Genomic DNA, 18,920 nt, shown 5'->3' on the forward strand with positions numbered 1-18,920 from the left:
GGTTATTTAAACAAACTTTGTACAGTTGTCAGAATAGACGTCAATTGGTTAGAAAATCCGAATTGAATATGTATCAAATGGATAAAAAAAATCTTTGATTTATGATAAATAAAATTCCAATATTTTGATCTTAATTATTTTATTACAATTAGACAATGCCACCTTTCTTACGATACAAATTTTTTACGTGTAAAAACTAAACTTATGTCTTATGTCAGCTACTTTCTAGCTTTACATCTAAACAGCCATATCGCTCCAAGAGTTCCTGCTTCTTCCTTCTTAATAGAGCTTCTTCTATGTCTTTCTGCGATGGCACCGCAACTAAGGACGTACCAGATGGCTTTTCCGTAACCTCGTCATCTTCTATCCTCTTATCGTCAGGCTAAAATAGAAAACTGAGTTAATGTTTGCGTAGCGTCACTGAATCATCATCATCCTGATATTATATAATACAGATCCGATTGGAATCGACTTGCCTCCTGCGTCTTTCTGCGATCATAACAACCTTATGTGTGGAGCCCACTGTGTTTGTTTCAAGCGCTTTGGCTATTTTAACGGATCTCTTCATTCCTGATTCGATCTCCTAGATAAATTATAATATACATATATATATATAAATATTTTATAATTTATGTAGGAGAGATATATACATTATGAGCCAAGGACATGACCATGGCTTATTAAGCGTTAGTGCTTGTAAATGAGGATCGAAGTGAGTTTTATTATAATTTCCTATGACAATCTTGCCAACATTAAAATTATTTTTTGAACTCACCTGAACACTTTTTTAAAGTTTCGTATTAAAGCATTTATGTTAACAATAAAGGCAATACTTACATCTTCTGGATAAATATTTTCCTCTTCTGGCAAATTCTGATCCTCATTCTGTTCTTTATTACGTTTCCATTCCTCAACTGCACGCGCTATCGCTACAAAAAATGATTATGACATGTTTTTTTATAAAAGAGAAATAGTAATAATGAGATTAACAAACACGCAAGGCTTCATATTACTGATCACAATACTTTTTAGTGTTAAAGAACTTCACCCATTACACCTTTTTTTACATTGAAATTATTTCAGGATGGAAATGGGTGTGTGTGATGAATAATTATATCTGCTTGTGCGGGTAAGACAGTATACTTCACCTTGTATATAAGCAGAGACATCGATTCTTCTACTCATCGAAGCCGTCACCATAACCTCTTCTCAACATAATTAAGGATCATTCATATATCCGATTTCAAACAGTGTCGCGGGAAGTTGCTAGAGGCGAACAGAGAAAGGCGGTCGTCCTGTCGATATTTGGACGCAGCCTATGCCTTGCAGTGGGCATCTATCAGCTGATATGATGATATCCAGTCATGATTAGAATCACTACAAATATCAATTGCCCTGAGACACACTTTCTTAGTACTTTTGCAAGTCTTGTCAGTGTAAAACGCATTGTTACCTTCCTTTTCTGCCACTTTTTCTAGAGGCAGCAGCAGGCCATCGTCGTCGTCTCGATACCCGTAGTAGTCTGCGTCCACGTCCCGCATGAGGTCCGCCCGTGTGCGTCGCGCCGGCGGCGGTGGTTCTTGTTCAAATAACTCGCGCACTCCTAACAAAAATTACATGGAATTTTTTCAATTGTGTTACAGTACTCGACGATAAATATTGCACATCGACCTTTGGAAAGAGACAATCTAATCTATCAGCTAATTTTCGATTCGTAGAACGCTATCTCTGTCGCACGAAATACAAGGACCCACCAAACGTCACATAGGTAGTGTGGGCAGAGAAAGTGCTAGAGTTACGAAGCCGAAATTAGCCGATTGTCTCTTTCTAAAGGTCGACATGCAATATTTATCGCCAGATGCGATACTAGTGATTCTAATGACATCTATTAATTAATTTTTCACAGAGCACGTATAAACACGTACGCCGTGAACAGAATGCCAGAAGAACCTTATTTAATAGAAGTTAGAATCAGATTGAACTTCTCCAAAACGAGATTATGAATTTTAAAGCTAAGAAGGTTCAAAAGACGCCACTAACGGTTAAATATTACTTTATGGAATAAAAAAAAATAATGTACCTAGCAGCAACACAGATCATATACCCACAAGGTGCACAGACGGCCATGTCAAGACCGTCGGAAGACGCAAAAAGTGAAGTACAGACAGTGAACGCTTATGCACAATTTTCTTCAAAAAAGAAAAGGAAATGTTACATAAGTCGTTATGGTTGTACAACACATACTATCCAATTTTACGGTTATGTACATAACTGCTAAATAATGTGTTCAGTTCTAAGACAAAATTAATATCAATAAATAATTTAGCATTATCTTATATATATTTAATACAGAGTCTGCTTTATTACATTGGTATGCACATGAAGCTTCAAAATAAGATCATTTACTACTTACCTGGTAAGTCTTTAGCGGCCCCAAAATACTTGTAGCCTCTGTTACCAGGAACTTCTTTTCCATCTTGGTCCAGCATCTTAGGCCCAACTCGTGCATGGTCCGGTCCACCTAGAGCTTTAATCTGCACTTCCCAGTGTCGTTTCTCACGCATAAGTTTATTGATCTCGTCATTTAAATCGCGGATCCGAAATTCGCCTAGACCAGCTGAAATGAACATTATAAATAAATTTTAGAATATGCACTAAATATATGCAAAAAGAAAAATAAATTTAGTTGGTTTCTTACAACCTAAAATAAATATTATATAATATATTTTTACTATGGTTAGTAAAAAAACATTAACACAGTTTTTAGGTATTTATTGTACAATTTGTAACGTAGGTCGTTCATTTGTTCTTCTTTTTAGTTTTTCCATGTTTCATTTTGCCTTTCTTTCCTTTTTCTTTTTGCTTTTTTTTATTCACAACTTCAGACGGTTTCTTTTTCAATTCGTTTGAACTGCATTGTTGAGAAATATGGTTATTGGTTTCTAAATTATTGGTTGCTTTGGGAGTGACTAGTTCTATTTCAAGATCTGTCTTTTTATCTTTTGTCTCCAGCTTTTTTCCAATTTTCAATATAAATACATCTTTCTGTGGATGCATTACTTTCTCCATGTTGACTGGAACTGGGCAGTTTGATGGGGTCACGTTTATAATTTTCCGATCTCTGCCGTCACAGCTTCTTTCTGCGCCAGCATGCGTATACCTAAGATTAGCTGAGTAATTGTTACTTTTCGCGGGATAGCACAGGTCTCTGGGAAGGTCAAATTGAATCTGTTCTCCGGTATTATACGGATTATCATCACATGAACACAGTTCCTGTATTTTGTCATATTTACCCATTCTTTCGACTTTTGTTGTTTTGGGTACTCTTATTTTTAACTCATTTGCATTCATTTTAGTGAAAATTTCGTCATACTTCGACATTCCATCTGAAAAACATAAATGATATTTCTAATAACCTTTATGTTTTGTATGAGATTATAATTTACAAAATCAAAGCCATCTGTTAATTTAAGTCGACCTGAACTCGGGTCCTAAAAAAACTATTACATATGGGGAGTTATACATGGAGTTCTCTTTGCTGGATTTTACTTCATATCTATTTATAATTTGTTAAGTCTCTTTTGTTATACATGGTTTAACTTTATTTTAATCATTGGCTTTGAATCTTCTACACCAATATTTGAAATAAAATAAAAACTATACTATATTTACTATAGCAACTATTTATTTTTAATTCAAAAAAAAAGTTTTACCTGGTTGCGATTTATATCCATAGTGGTGCTTCGTCGATGGTTTTGAAGACGCGCTAGAAAACTGGGACACAGGACTATCCGTTCTTCGACTATACACCGTATGTGGACTACGTGGGATTTCTTTTCTAGTAAGAGAATCTTCGTCTAAAACTACCTTGCCCTGCCCGTCTAGCTCCACGTTTTGACAGGAGAACATGGTCATGCCATTATCTTCTTTCTGCAGTAGCGAGGTGCCGTGCTGTTTAGGTGAAGCGATAAATGCTGTCGTTATCTCCTTGCCCAGGAATGACATTCGTACCGAAATCTCAATGACTCCTATAGAATCACTTTTCTCGATTTCACCACACCACACATAAAACATGTTTTTACTCATGGGCGTTGAAGTGGTGCATATTATGTTGTCAGTTGGCTGTTCTTCCGTCCATTTTTTGCACAGTTCCTCACGGAGACTTACAAAATCTTTAGTGTAGTCTGCTCGAGATTCCCCTACTTTGGTTATGCATTTTGAACAAGGCGGCTGCTTTGCTATTTGAAGTTTTATTATGAACTCTTTAATATTGCATATTTTGTCGTAAGTCATTGCAAATAGAGCTGATTTTCCAACATTTAAATGAGTAAAATCGTCGACTTTTCCGTAGGAAGCATCGTATAGCACTATAGGATGCTTGCCTAAGAATGTGGCCGTTATAACTAAGTTGTTATAGTCAAACTGAAAGCATTCACACTTCATGTGTATTTTATTTATAATAAGTTCGATTAAAAAGAGATGGTAGGGGAAATTAACATCCTCGTCTTTGGATGCGAGCAGTTCCTTTTTGGTGCGACTGATGTCGTCGGATAAACTTTTTATTGATTCCCTTAAAGCATTAGCTTCGTTGGTTAGCATTTTGCTCATTGCCGCTATTTTATCGATATTACTATTCGTCACGGGCGAATCGGGCTGTTCTATTGTCTTTGACAGTGCCCTGACTGACTCTGTTAATTCGTCAACATGATTGGTAATAATTTTTCCTTTTGGTTCAAGGTCGATTATTGACTGAATGATATCTTCTTTCCCTTTGTTAGAGCTCAAGCTCTTGGCACTCGGACTTTTATGTTTATCTTCGTTTATTTTTGGCATTTCCGTTTTATCACTTTTTATGGACAAATTTAATGATGTTTTTGCCACTGAACTTCGACTGGGAGATGGAATCTTCGGTGAAGTTACGCGTATGGGGGATTGTTGTGCGATTGCAACTGGTGACTGGGAGCTCTTTACTGAACGAGGGGGTGACGTCATCGTTGGCGAAGTTGTTCGAGCGCCAGTGTCTTCAACTTCGATGTTTTCAAAAGTATTTATCGTTGCAGGAATAACACTTTGAGAATGCATACTAGGGTCTCTGGAGATCTGACTGATGGAGGGTTCTGGTATAAAGGCATTTTCTTCCGCCATATTATATTTGATTCAAGACTTTTAAATACATGCACTAGAAATTTTACATTGTGTGGAGTACTAAAATTTACAAAAATATTCCACGGCCCAATAGATTTTCAATAGGCACTTTTTAAATTTTGTTTGTAATCATAAAAGAATCTATTCTATATTTTATCTTTAATTTTATATGAATAAAATTGTTATTGTTAAAAAATTTGGCGCGAACTTTGAGCCACATTTTCTTGAATTACTTAAAAAAATCACGAACAAATAAAGAAATTTGCAAAGTACACTAAAACATAATTATTTTGTTGGAATTTTGGAATATCTGTTCAATGAGTTTTCATATTTTGAATAATGGCTCCCCAGATATCCAAGTAGGTTGTTTGGGGTACCTAAATAATAAATTCATAAAGGTCTACCTATATATTGTTAATTCTTAATGAATATAGTAAGACAATGAATTTTCAAAATTGGGATTATGTATTAGAACTACATTTTAAAGATACACACAGTATTATATCAAAATTTATATAACCAATCACATGAAATATGTTATGAAACAATAAAACTAATCACATTCTATATTAATTCAAATATCTTACCATTTTGTATCTGTGCTACTTTTTTAGCAATTTCTCTAACAATTTGCAACCGCCATTTTTCTGCCTGTGGTAGGTCATTGCACTCAGATGCGAGGTAGGGTCTCCGCTCACGTTGGCCACCAGCCTCCTGCACTTGGGCCGCACGCCACCGCGCCAGTGTGGTCCTGCATTTATATATTTAAAAAGATAATACACTAACTATTTGCTATTATTAATAAAAAAACAGTAAATAGAGGAACAATTTCAGAAATAAATAAATTTAAGGATCTATTTTTAATTAACTACTACCCCGTCCGCTTCACAAACAAAAATGATCTCTTCCTAAAATACCTTTACAAGTAGAATATCAAAAATCCATTATTACCTAACCAGCTAAAAAAGCCAAATTCTACTCTTAAATTTCCACACCATATGACATATTTAAGTTAGTGTCAGGTAATGATTTATGTAATAAACAAATTAATAAAATAACTATACTTACATTGCCTTTTCTGCATTTCTGGCCTGAATGAAACAAAAACATAAAGTTAACAAATGACAAAAGAAGTTTACAAATATTCAACCTTTTGTTATCTCTTGCTGTCTTATCTAAATTATATGTATTTATTGTATGCATGAAACTGATATAAATTAAACATCAACAATTGAGGGACTGTGGGGTTGTCCACATCCACTCTTCAACTACAATCCAATCAAAAAGAAACTTGAACTGCAACACTCGAGGCTAAGAAAAGCTGAATCTACATAAGTAACAACAGAAACACCTGTGGTTACTTCTATTTTGATCTGAATTTGCTACAGCTGGCAAGAATTACTCTCCCCCCATACCTCCAGATTAATAAAAACACTAGTAGAGAACAGACTAGTACTATATGTAATTCTAGTCGATAGATTCTGGCTTTATATTACTTTTTAAGGTATAACAATGAAAAATTTGATTATTGATATTTTGCAGCAATTCTTAATAATGATTTATTATTTTAAAAAAGTAAGTTATTTTAAGAGTTATTTCATTGTTCAGCTTTTACGAAGACATATGGATTTCATCTTTGCATATTTAAATTTATCATATATCAAGTGCTGATGGAAGAGAAATGTTTCTAACAACCCCTATCTTTCAACACATGTCTTGATTGTCTAATCCCAACATGGGACATTTTAAATAGGAATAATTGTTCTCATAGGTATATAATGTGAAATTTAGTTATGGATACAACCTAAATAAATAATGAATATAAATGATAATTATAACTATTACAGTTTGTTACAAAATAGTTTTCATTAAAGAAAATTTATTAAAGGCTTGTTGAAAAAAAAAACGCATTTTAATAAGTCTCATACATACCATTTTATTAAATTATAGTTCAATGATGAAATGATTTTGAATATTTAATTGCTCTAGTAGAGTTGATCACAATTGTTTTAAAATAATGAATCATTTACTAGTTATTTATTTCTTTTAAATGATTTTTAATACTTCTTCATTCTTCGAGCATTTTCTATTATAAAGTCAATATCTGAAACAATACAAATAGAAACAGAAATTATAAATTTACATTATTAGCACTAGCATAATGTATATGGTTGCATATCAGTATCCTTGTAATACAAGTGATAGTTAATATTAAATCGTATTTTGTACAAGCCTAGAATTTTTTTTAAGAAAGATTATTAATATTAGAATGATTTCGAGGAAAGTTATTAAAAATATCACCACTGTAAACAATATTTTATCGTATCCTTTTTATAACTATTATTCCCGAAAAAAAATTATATGTCTAATATGTATATATATATTCTAATATTAACATACCAGAATTCTTAAACAGAGTTGTTGTCTTGTTTAATAACTTTAGAGCTTAAAAATTTCTTCTTTTTTAACCTATAATTCAGTTATAAACGCACTAATCGGACACTGACAGCGATATAAACAGATTATTAAAATAAATATTAAGAATGCCACTCAAAAAGTTTTGCGAAGAATTTATGGGTTGTTGACAAGTCATAATTTTTTTTTATATAATAATTTATAAGAAAAACATCGTTTCTTCCAAGTTTATTATATTATTTGTTTCCCTAAGTTTTTCTACCGTCATTAGCAATTAATGTCTGTCAAGAACAATTTTGTTTCTTGTAATTTTTTAGGGACTTTAAATTTTATGTAACAACTGTTTGATCTTCAAATTGGCATAAATTAGCTAGCTTTTTTAAAGAAGGAACCCAACAAACATGTGTCCCTGATTACTAAATTTTTTGTAATTAAACCTTGTAATTTTTTCGATTTGAACTAATGGGGATCTTTTATGGATAATTTATATTACATAGCCCAGTTTCTTTTATTTTACTTGATTTTTTTTTCTTACTTGCATTTCATTGTATATGTGCCAATAAAACAGCTACAATTCAAAGTAAAGAACATATGTCGATAGATGGCGTAACTTTTAGATTTATTGATATTATCTTCCTCTATTTTCAATTTGTGTTTGGTACTACACCACTAGTTTGTTTTGACATTCTAGTTGAATTAGCATAAGAAAGAAAACTTTTAAAGGAATAGGAGATCGAGATTATAGATATGTTAAATTTACTGAAAATTTTAATTCTTTAATCTTTAATGCTTTTATATTTGTTTATAATTCAAACACGGCTGGCTTTTTTGCTATATTATGGATTGGTCTACATGTTCACCAGATATAATCCTATTAATTTTCAAATATTTAGATTATAAAAATCTTGTTACATGTTTGTCTGTATGTAAATCGTGGAGAAATCTTGTGGATTATATGGGGCAGGTATATTACGACTATCAATTTTTGATAAGCAATTTCGAATAAAACATTAAATAACAATCACATTTACTAATCTTTGTCTAGGTTAATAATATGTGGGATAAGCTAGGACAAGAAGCAATTTATAATAAGGGTGTTACATATAAACAAAAGTCTCTTCTATCCTGGCGAGATCTATATTTTAATTCACTGTTGTGGCAAAAATACGCCCATTATAAAGTAGTAAACGTTATAAAATTTGATAATATTAATAATATCCATGTATATAAAGGTATGAGTATAAACAGATTTTATTTAAACCAGATATGATCATAATTCAAATAGTTATGATATCAGTTGTTTTTTTTTTGCAGATAACTTAATTGTTGTTCTTGATTTGGCAGTTGAATACTACAATGTTGAAACTTTAACAAAAGTAAGAAAAAAGCCATGTAAGTTAGTGAAGTTATTTGAAAAAAAAATAGTCTACATTTATTAGCTATTTATTAGTTTGTTATTTTATAAAAAAATATGTTGAAATTTATTAATAACCTTTTTATATAGTTGAGCTTAATCTACATTTCAATGATTTATGACAGCTTTTAAAAGCTGATATTAATATAATTGTAATTTAGATTAAATTTAAATTTAGATTAATTTAAATTTGCATACCAAAACTATCACAATTTTAATCATTAATTCCATTATTATTAATTCATGGCTACTTCATTGTTAACATATTTTCACAGACATGTTAGATTGTCAAGAAAGTGAACATATGACTGTCGTTCTTACAAGTAAGAACAATTTGACAATTAAATTCAAACAAAATCATTTACCATTTAGTGCTGAATGTTATCAATACAAGTAAGTATTGTAGTGTTACGATTTTTTTTCCAGTTCCAAAGGTTAAAAATGAACGTATATACTTATGTTGTTTAATGCTTTTTAGCTTTTTTAATTTTAGTATTGCTTTGTTACAAATATTTTTTATTTATTGTTTATTAATTTGGGTTGAGCACTGAGATTTTTTTTTTATCACAAGGCCTTATCTTGCAATGTACAAAATATGAAACATGTATTTGTAATTAACAGTTGTTTAGTATTAAGACATTATTTATTTTTTCAACTGTAGATTACTTACGCAAATACTTTACATAAGAAGTGCTTAAAAAAATGAATTAATAATCTATCTCTGAATACAGTTTGACTGCTAAACTTATTTTATCGTGTGTTCTTATTTGGATATTTAAGTAGAATATTTGTGTAAAAACGATTATACCAAAAACTTCACGCAAGCAAATGATGATAATAGTGCATTGAAAATAAATATTAAATATTCTTAAGCGAAGATGAAGCAGATTTTAGTGTTATAGTTCTATCGAAACTACCTTTATTTAACATGGATTATCAGAAAGTTATCTCAAAAACAGAATAAGCGTCATCTACGTAATAGTCCCAGTAATATAATTAATTACTATATAACAAGCCAAATAATTTCATCAACTTAGTGTTGTTGGTCAAAACCAGCGGTTACATGAACAAGACGTTCATCATTATCATTACGTCAGCCAATATAAGTCATAGGTTTCAAAAGTTTCCATGATGACCATTTTAGCGCTGATCGCATCCAGACGACTTCCCTTAATTTTGTATCGTGTTCCACCTTGAGGAGATCCTACACAGGCTGCGTCTACCTAATTGCAGTCGCCACTGCTACCTGCTCGTAGTATACGAAACTTGTGGACTTTTTGGTCACAAATAGCCGTCGCTTGCACGAGCGTGTGCGATCACCCAGTAACACTTACCGAAGGAGTTCCGCATATTCGATTCTATTTCGCGCCAAAATTCCAAGCGTAGTCCTCTTCATTTCTCTCTGCGCGAGCTTGACCTTCATCCTTCTTATAAGGCTCATCGTAAACGCATTTTAGATCCATAAGCCATCACCAGCGACATAGACTGGTTCCAGACTTTATTGCAATAGCAAATGATTAATAAAATATATTTAACCAGCTATAAATACCAATGTTTTATGTTCACTGTGTGTCATAGTCTCCTTCATAATACTCACTAAGACTCACGCGAACATTGCCCTTCCGTCTCTAGCGAACTTTTTAATGTTAATGACTTATTTAAACTGAAATTAGTTTTTTTACCATCTTCCTCAAATTTTCTGCCATACTGTCTTCCACTGGTTTTTTGGACATCCTCGTGGTCGACATTATTTCTACGCGACCCTAGAACCTGACCATATTTTCGTACCTAAGTATAGTACCTAATTTGGGCTGATCCTGTTTATTATTTTAACTACCGTCACACTGCTTCATAAACCGTAATTTAAAAAAAATTAAACTCATGTTTAAAATTACTTCTTTAAAAATTAAACTAAATGCCAAAAAATTATGTACTAATGAATAAGAAACTTCAATTTCGGATGCTCTCTTACAGATTAATAGATGAATATTGCTTCGTCATAGATACTAAAAACGTCCTATGGGTATACAATAACTACGAAGGAGTGTTTGTGAGACGTGCATTAATGCGATGCTACGATAGACTGGGATCTATTTTAGATATAAACCTCTATAAGAACGATGTATATATTTTAAAACAAAATGGCAGTATATTACGAGCAAAGGGCTTGGAATTGGAGGTCGAAACCGTCGCTAAAGTGCCCATGTTAAAATTATTCAATGCTTCAGTATTGTCTATGTTCCAAAAGCATAGTATTGTTTATAATGGTATTTAATAACTTCATTTATTTAAAAAAAACCTTTAAGTATACCGCTGTTTAGTTCCATGTCGTTAGCGAAAAAGTCCATAGCCATATTTTTAATTAATTAATAAAATGGCAAATACCTACTGATAGTAAGTGACGCACTCAGATAATCTCTAACCTACTGTATGATCTTATTCCCCATAATGTTAACCATCTTTAAACAAAAAATAGTTAAACTCTTAGCCCTACCATTTCACTAATTCATCACCTTTCACATCCGAATACAGTAATATTGGTGTAACAATGTTTGGCTGTTCGCTGATTTTCGATTTACAGCTTTATTGGCTTCTCAAGGATTTAATCTTGTGGATATGGAATATGACTTTTATTAAAGACCACTAGTTCGTGATGAGAAGCGGAGAGCAAAAATCACTTTTAAAAGCGAGAAATGTCATGATTCAGTAACCACGATTACCTAGTGAATGTATTTTTACTGTTGTGTGCAGTACCCAGAAAGGAAAGATCAGAATTTTTTAATGTGGTAGCTATAAGCGATTCGGAGATGGTATTGGAGTGTCCAGGCCTGACTTGCGCAATGCCTCATGGGGATATAATGATCCTAGGGTATGACGATGGGAATGTAAGTATAGCTGTACCTCTATAAAAATATTAACATCACTGAAAAAACACTTAAAATTAACCCAAATATATGTACTCTATAATTAGCGCTAAAAGCATTTTATACCTTTATAGACATCTGTCATATTTTATCACTTTGTTATTTGAAAGTAAATACTAAACTACTAAAAACTAATTCGGCGTCGCTCGCCGCATTGCAGTTTGTTCACGTTAAGAATGTAAACTTGTCATTATTGACCGGTCTAGAACGGATTCTAATGAATTAAAGTCCCTTCGCATTAAAAATGTAAACTTGTCATTGTTGACCGGTCTAAAAAGGATTGTATTGAATTCAAGTCCGTTTGCGTTTAAAATGTAAATTTATCATTGTTGACCGGTCTAAAAAGGATTGTAGTGAATTCAAGTTCGTTCGCGTTAAGAATGTAGACTTGTCATTGTTGACCGGTCTAAAACGGATTGTAGTGAATTCAAGTCCGTTCGTGTTAAGAATGTAGACTTTTTAATATTGACCGGTCTAAAACGGAGAGTAGTTTTAAGTTCGTTCGCGTTAAAAATGTAATGAATGTAGCGTGCATAGAGCAGCCGACAATGACGAGTCTATATCGTTAACGCGAACGGACTAGTAAATTCAAAACTGTCTGCGTGTAAAATGACACCGGTGACAAACCTACATGATATCCTCGACAACATTACTTTTGTGTTGTTCCTTACCTGGCAATGTAGGATACACATAAGATTTATTAATGTACGTTGTACAGGTAGCAAATATTTAAATACATGGAATATGACGGGTCCTGCACATCATCATTATTTCAGTTATAGGGTGGGACATAAGCCTCCCGAAGAGATTTCCAGCAAGACCCGATAGAAGCCGTTATGCTTTTTTGTAATTAAAAAAAATTGATGTAATTTTCACACGTTTTTTGCTAAGCGACATGAACGTTAGTTTGTTTATTCATAACATACAAAACTTGATTATTGTTTACGAATGCTGTAAGGTAAACATTATGAATTCAGTGTCTTCTATTATTTTTAATTTTCAGATTGTAATTTGTAATCCGCAGCAGAGTGCAATAGTTAAAAATCCATACTTGCAGTTTAATGTGAAAGACATAGCCAACCACACTATGAAAGATCCAGCTATTAGAGCGTTGGACGTTTACGAAGCCAAAGGAATGCATTATTTGTTTGCAACAACAAATTCGGCTCTATTCAAGATAATTATCGCTCATGATAACGATTAATTTATATAAATTAAAACATTTATTTAAACATTTACTTGTAAGAATAATTGTATATACTGATTTTATTTTTTTACAATTATGTTTAGAACCATAACTAATTCAGTCACTAATAAAATAAAAGCGTTTCCTATTGATGTTTTTCTTTTACTTCTGATTGTATTGTTAATAAATAAATCGAAGTATGAATTTTGAAAGCATATGCTTTGTTACTCGAATAAGGATTAGTAGTGAAGTGAGTAGTGTTTGGTTTGGCTTCAATTTGAAAAATAGTAATAGTATATGTATATATTTTATAATAGTATATATATATATGTGTGTATATATATATATATATATATATATATACACAAAATTAAGCGGTTATTAATTAATCTTTTTTATAGCAAGTTTAAATTTTTTTACTTAATAACATAATACAGATTCATTCTAAATATTTATTTATTAAATAAACAGTACAAATATCAAATTCTATAAATATGGCGTTTAAACGTAAAACTATCAATATATTATGTACAAAATTATTGCGAATAATATTTATTCTTGTCTAAAACAAGAAATTTACACCTTATATTTCCATCCTATTTCTCTTTTCTATATGTACTTATCTTGTAGATGCGTGATAGATTTTTCACTTATTATAAACATTGAAATACTTTGTCGATTATCTATGTGTATTAATTCTCTTATTCAACAAAATCTACAAATTATAGGGTTGCATTGAAATATTTTTTTCAACCGAGCCGTTGTTGATTAGATCCTTGGGAACTATAAAAGTTGTTTATTACGTAATTAGGTAGTTTTCATCTCAAAAGAATAATTGTCTTGTGTCCTCTCTGTGGGTTGGTTCCCGCAACCTAGCAGCACTGCACTTATTTTGCGTTAGGGGAAAAATTATTTTGATAGTTATTAAAACTACTAAGTAAAAATAATTCAAAATTCTACTAAAAAAATTATGATAACTTCCGCTCATAATCCTCTTTATCTTAATTTCGTCGGGTAGATGATTCATAGTGTATAATAATATTATCATTAAAAACCCTGCACTCATTTTAATTGAGTTTGCCACCTACGTCATCTTTATTTACTTTACATTTTTCAATTCAAAACCGATACTCGCTCTCCAAAAGTCGATTACCGCTGTCTACCATTTCCTATAGACATCATCATTTAGCAGACCAAATTGAAAACACTGCTTAATCAAATGTAGTTAAATCGTTTCGATTTCTTTTTAACGATCTGTTGCATTTGGGTTCGTGTAGGAGAATCCTCTAAAAGGTTCCTGATCCATAGATCTCAAGACATGAGGCTCCACAGCGGTTAGTCGCGGCCGCTCTCCTGTGAACGTCTTGTCGAAGTATTGGGTGTCTAGCGGATGTCGCTGAAAGTATAAAAACATTTATCACAGTTTTTTTTTAGTTCGTGAGTTTTAGAATTGTGAGATGGTTAGAAAATAATTGCAAAATTTTGTCGATATACCGTCTTCAAGATAATAAATCTATTTTCCTAATTTTAAATCCAATGTTTTTAACAAAATAGTAACCACAACAGTCCAGCCGTCATAAGAGACTTTTTGCCGCGAATAATATAGCTCGTTTGCATTAAGAGTGCAGATAATCCGTTGACTATTAATTCACCCTTTTTACAACCTCTGTAAAAGAGAACTTTAATACCTTTAGGCATTTTCGACCAGTAAACCTAATTTAATTGAACTATGATTTCACAACCGATTTGGCCACGCCCCTAAACTAATCAAATCTAATTATTTTGATCAAATAATAATCTGAACAATTTATTTAGGTCATTCTTAATGTGAACAAGCTATTAGTTTGGAAGTGATTAATTCATGAAATAAATACCTAAATTCAGTATCTAATTAATAAATATTAAAGGTGGTTAACTTTTTTCGCGACACTTTGTTCTCAATTTAGCTATAAGATATCCAGGATGATGGACATAAGCCTTCATCATAGATTTCAAAGAGCTGGGCCGAGCGTACGTCCAGCGTCTTCCAAAGATCTTAGCAAGATTGTCCGTTCGCCTTGTTGGTGAACGTTTTAATGATGCGCTTGCCGGTACGCAGTCTTACACCATAACGTTAGCGCCCCTGCGGTTATTCGTTTAAGCGCGCTATTTGGCCTGCTCAATGCCTCTTCAACTTCCCAATCCGCTCGGCTTTGTCGACTACATTGATAGTTATTTTTTTATCACCTCTGCACTTCATCACATAATCCATTATAAATTATAGAAGTCGTGGAGCATTACAATGAGATGAATAAATAGATTATGTCACTTCGGTAAGTACGCAAAGAGCCTGTAACAACACCTTGTATATTTGGATTATACGTACTACACGTGGTTTGAAGGGGGCGTCGAGATCTCTGCGTTCCAGGCGGTCCCACGCGACTGAGTGGAAGAAATCCTGGTCGCGCACGTCGCCGTGCATGCACTCTGCGCCGCCAAGCCGCGTCCTTGCGTCTTTGTCCAGCAACTAATACGCATCATCACTTATAAAATTATAATTCAAAAGAAACCATTCTATATTAGTGATTCCAAACTAATGCTTTTACGCGGAATATGCGAAGTTTTATTGATGATGCGTGAAAATTATATTCTTTACGTCAAAAATATTGATGAATTGAAACAGTTAAATTGCATAATCATTAATGTAATGTGTCTGTCCATAATACCCGCTCAGTTCTTTGTATATTTAAAGTTAAAATTTACAATACACCTTAAGAGATACGCGACAACTTTAGGAGCAAGTTTTAAAGAGTATACGTAAACGGAAAGTTTTATTAATGGGAACGTAAAACAGATTGGGAAGCGCTGCTAAGACGGAATAAATTAAAAGTGAGGTATGAATATATTGATTGCGTTACTTACTCTGGTAAGTATGCTAAGAGCCTCTTGCGATAGGAAGCGAGGATAGGACGGCATTTCATTGCAAATCGACCAGAAAAGTTCGTCTTCATCGCAACCGCTAAATGGACTTTGACCGATTAACATTTCGTATAATAGTACACCGAATGACCACCAATCTACTGCCTGGTTGTATTTTAAGCCCTTTATTATCTGAAAATGTAATTAAAAATAAATAACAACTTTCACAAGGTATAAATTAAAAAAATAATTAGAGCATTAACAATTTTAGCGAAGAATTGTGTATTTAAAAACATTTCAACGTTTAACTCTAATTATTAGCATAATCAAGACTCGCAAGAAGGTTTAATGTAGCCTGAATTCGATGTAATGCATAATGGGGCGAGCCGAGCTTTTCCCTGTACAGATAACTCATACCTGGTGACACAGTAAATGCTACCGGGCAAAAAGTATTAATCCATAGCAAATAATAAAGTCGAGATATTAAAGACAAAGGAACCTGGTTTGATTACATCTCTATGTTTCTGTAGGATGACCTAATTACCTTAAAATATTAAAAATAAAACTACCTTAAAAAACTACTTACCTCAGGGGCCATATAATCTGGTGTACCACAGAAAGTGTCCGCAGTTTTATCCAAGTAAATCTGCAGTTTGCACATTCCGAAGTCTGCAATACGCACGTGTCCATCGAAGTCCAGTAAAATGTTGTCAAGTTTCAAATCTCTAGAAGCCATGAAAATAATAAACTCAAATAAGAGTAATGGAATGGAGTTATTACGGCATTTATTGAATTAATCGCCTTATTTTCAACACTCAGTCATAGTGTGGAATGGTTATGTACCAAATTTTTAACATTTTCGACACACTAATTTCAACATAATATTCTTTTACTCGGAAAAAGTAAATAACCATCTAAGCTGTTAATCTGCTACTGACTCAATTACCTGTAAATTATGCCTCGTTTGTGGAGGAACTTTAAACCGGAAACGATTTCAGCGGCGTAGAAACGAGCCCGTGGTTCGGGGAACCGTCCGCTTTGTTGTATGTGGAACATTAGGTCGCCGCCATTTAGGTACTCCATCACGAAGAACAAATGAGACTGTGAAAATAAATTAAATTGAAAACCGTTCATTAAAGGAACTATGAAGAATATTTTCAAAAAAAGTTTTCCATTTGTTAAATTGATAACTAGAACCGATTTTTCTACATCTAACAACTAGACTTGCATATTTCAGTCATTGTCACAGAATTGATTCTTATTCATTTTCTTCTTATAATGTCCACTACATATCATTGAGTGATCACTTGAGTACATCAAGAAAAGAAAGCTAGATGAGCCCGTTTACATAGAACTAAAATCTATCTGTACTCCTCTATAATAACATCACTTAACATAAAACGAAAGCTACAAGATTTCCTAAAGAAATTGTCGCCCATACAGTATCCGCACATTTTCACAAACGACATTAGTTTTAGCAATTTATTCTTTCGCTTTAATATCACTAAAAGTCCTTAACAGTAGTGGGAATTTTTTTAAATGTTTGATAGATATACTTTCTAAATTTACGTAATTGTTGGCGTTTGTTGTAAAAGAGTACAAGTCACATACATAAGTAAACAGATCTAAAACAAAAGGTGTAGCCTCGTGTTTTATTAAATAAATTGTAATTATAATACTTAATATACTAGCATAATTGTATATCATTCATACAATTTAGTAAATTTATATTGACTTCCATAATGACACTTACATCTGTCTGAAATGTAGCGAACAGGTGGCAGAGGTATGGATGATTCGTTCCCAACGCAAGTACTTTTCTTTCTATCAGCGTGCACTCCACGTCGTCGTCTTCTAGAACGACGTCCTTCTTTAAACATTTCACAGCGTAGTAATATTCCGTGTCTCTCAGCTCTGCAAGTAACACCTGAAAAAATATAAAAAAAGAAAGTTGAGCAAAGCAACCGCCTGATTAGAACTTGCAGTATACCCTGACAATTATTACCTAGGTTTTTTCAAACCAAATAAATATTTGTAAAGCATATGCTTAGCAGCTTTTCGTAAGCTATGCTTACTAAGATTATTAACACCTAAAGCTTGCACCTAACTTGCGACAGCCTGCTTAAGAAATAATATTCGTGAGGCGCTTCGTAATTTACAAAAAACCTTTTATTACAGTAAATTATTAAATATCTGTATTCCTATTGATTTTTATGTTTTATGACATTATGTTACTTACATACGCATATTCTTAAAGAATTATTAATTTGGTCTTACGTAGTAATTCTCTCGTAATTTATAATGGAGAGAATTTATTGATTCTAAGATGTTAGTATTTTTTTTATTTTATGCCTCGTGAAAAAATTCCTACATGGCTAAAACACCGGTCTTTTCTAAAGCCTTTTACATAAACTACTGAATACTATAGACCGTCATTCTAGTATATCTAACGATGTATATCTATCATATCAACATAATACATTATATCTAGTCATATAAACGATGATAGCCTTTATTGTTGTTAATTTCTTAAAAGTACTGTATGAATGGTCTGCTCAAGTGCAGTGAGTTTTTGTAAAGTTTTTTATCTGTTGTGGTAATTAGTGGTCTAATAAAGAATATTTATTATTCTACTATTATTATTAAGTATTTATTCTCATCATTTATGATATAAGGTGGAACGTATGATAATGCTACGGCCGTTCTTAAATTGGAAAGAATTTATGCCAGTATGCACAATATATTCTCAGTTGAAATTGACGCCGCTTCGGTACACGACATCCAATTCTGGAAGATATTCATTCTGCTTCCTATTATAATATAAACATATTATACTTCAGCATTATATTTTTTTCCTTTTTGATCATTTATAAAATATTGAACATTACTAATATTACATATATAATGTAACTGGAATTAGTGAACTTTTATGAACAAA

The 18,920-nt window shown here is 32.5% G+C and overlaps 3 protein-coding genes across 8 annotated transcripts in view; 1 reads left to right on the plus strand and 2 right to left on the minus strand.

Moving 5' to 3' along the window:
- Positions 1 to 138: 138 nt before the first annotated feature.
- LOC137930841 (pre-mRNA-splicing factor ISY1 homolog) lies at positions 139 to 7,640 on the minus strand. 2 transcript variants are annotated; one of them, XM_068774176.1, is made up of 8 exons: positions 7,546 to 7,640; positions 7,078 to 7,249; positions 6,214 to 6,236; positions 5,733 to 5,896; positions 2,414 to 2,617; positions 1,454 to 1,603; positions 838 to 929; positions 139 to 382 (listed from the first exon to the last, which is right to left on the minus strand). In XM_068774176.1, the coding sequence occupies exons 2-8, from the start codon at positions 7,078 to 7,080 to the stop codon at positions 215 to 217; spliced, it is 804 nt and encodes a 267-aa protein (XP_068630277.1). In that variant the 5' UTR covers positions 7,081 to 7,249; positions 7,546 to 7,640; the 3' UTR covers positions 139 to 214. The 2 variants fall into 2 exon arrangements, with proteins under 2 accessions (XP_068630277.1, XP_068630278.1); XM_068774177.1 differs by lacking the exons at positions 5,733 to 5,896; positions 6,214 to 6,236; positions 7,078 to 7,249; positions 7,546 to 7,640 and adding exons at positions 2,841 to 3,386; positions 3,714 to 5,230.
- Positions 7,641 to 8,363: 723 nt separating this feature from the next.
- LOC137931092 (uncharacterized) lies at positions 8,364 to 13,199 on the plus strand. Its single transcript, XM_068774491.1, has 7 exons — positions 8,364 to 8,524; positions 8,606 to 8,792; positions 8,875 to 8,952; positions 9,250 to 9,367; positions 10,949 to 11,241; positions 11,726 to 11,859; positions 12,902 to 13,199. The coding sequence occupies exons 1-7, from the start codon at positions 8,399 to 8,401 to the stop codon at positions 13,100 to 13,102; spliced, it is 1,137 nt and encodes a 378-aa protein (XP_068630592.1). The 5' UTR covers positions 8,364 to 8,398; the 3' UTR covers positions 13,103 to 13,199.
- A 390-nt stretch (positions 13,200 to 13,589) lies between these two features.
- Positions 13,590 to 18,920, minus strand: part of Pkcdelta (Protein kinase C delta) — a 38,483-nt gene continuing 33,152 nt past the window's right edge. For all 5 annotated transcript variants that reach the window (XM_068774214.1, XM_068774213.1, XM_068774212.1 and 2 more), the window contains 6 exons: positions 17,736 to 17,909; positions 16,929 to 17,083; positions 16,569 to 16,707; positions 15,986 to 16,174; positions 15,450 to 15,590; positions 13,590 to 14,480 (listed from right to left, as the gene is read on the minus strand). In XM_068774214.1, coding sequence (XP_068630315.1) covers positions 14,331 to 14,480; positions 15,450 to 15,590; positions 15,986 to 16,174; positions 16,569 to 16,707; positions 16,929 to 17,083; positions 17,736 to 17,909 — 948 coding nt within the window. In that variant the 3' untranslated portion in view covers positions 13,590 to 14,330. The remainder of the gene's footprint in view (positions 14,481 to 15,449; positions 15,591 to 15,985; positions 16,175 to 16,568; positions 16,708 to 16,928; positions 17,084 to 17,735; positions 17,910 to 18,920) is intronic.

The sequence above is a fragment of the Battus philenor genome, unplaced genomic scaffold, assembly GCF_028537555.1.
Source record: "Battus philenor isolate CCGP_79_NKW_IND1 unplaced genomic scaffold, ilBatPhil1.0.hap1 SCAF_7, whole genome shotgun sequence".
Taxonomy (NCBI): Eukaryota; Metazoa; Arthropoda; class Insecta; order Lepidoptera; family Papilionidae; genus Battus; species Battus philenor.

What these genes read in the sequence shown, in the direction of transcription:
- LOC137930841 (XM_068774177.1), bottom strand. Translation starts at nt 5,145, where the DNA reads ATGGCGGAAGAAAATGCCTTTATACCAGAACCCTCCATCAGTCAGATC. An exon ending in GGCCGCTAAAGACTTACCAG is followed by an intron (nt 1,604 to 2,413) that starts GTAAGTAGTAAA and finishes AATTTTTGTTAG; the next exon opens with GAGTGCGCGAGTTATTTGAA. An exon ending in AAAAGTGGCAGAAAAGGAAG is followed by an intron (nt 930 to 1,453) that starts GTAACAATGCGT and finishes CATTTTTTGTAG; the next exon opens with CGATAGCGCGTGCAGTTGAG.
- LOC137931092 (XM_068774491.1), top strand. Translation starts at nt 8,399, where the DNA reads ATGGATTGGTCTACATGTTCACCAGATATAATCCTATTAATTTTCAAA. An exon ending in TAATATCCATGTATATAAAG is followed by an intron (nt 8,793 to 8,874) that starts GTATGAGTATAA and finishes TTTTTTTTGCAG; the next exon opens with ATAACTTAATTGTTGTTCTT. An exon ending in AAAAGTAAGAAAAAAGCCAT is followed by an intron (nt 8,953 to 9,249) that starts GTAAGTTAGTGA and finishes ATATTTTCACAG; the next exon opens with ACATGTTAGATTGTCAAGAA.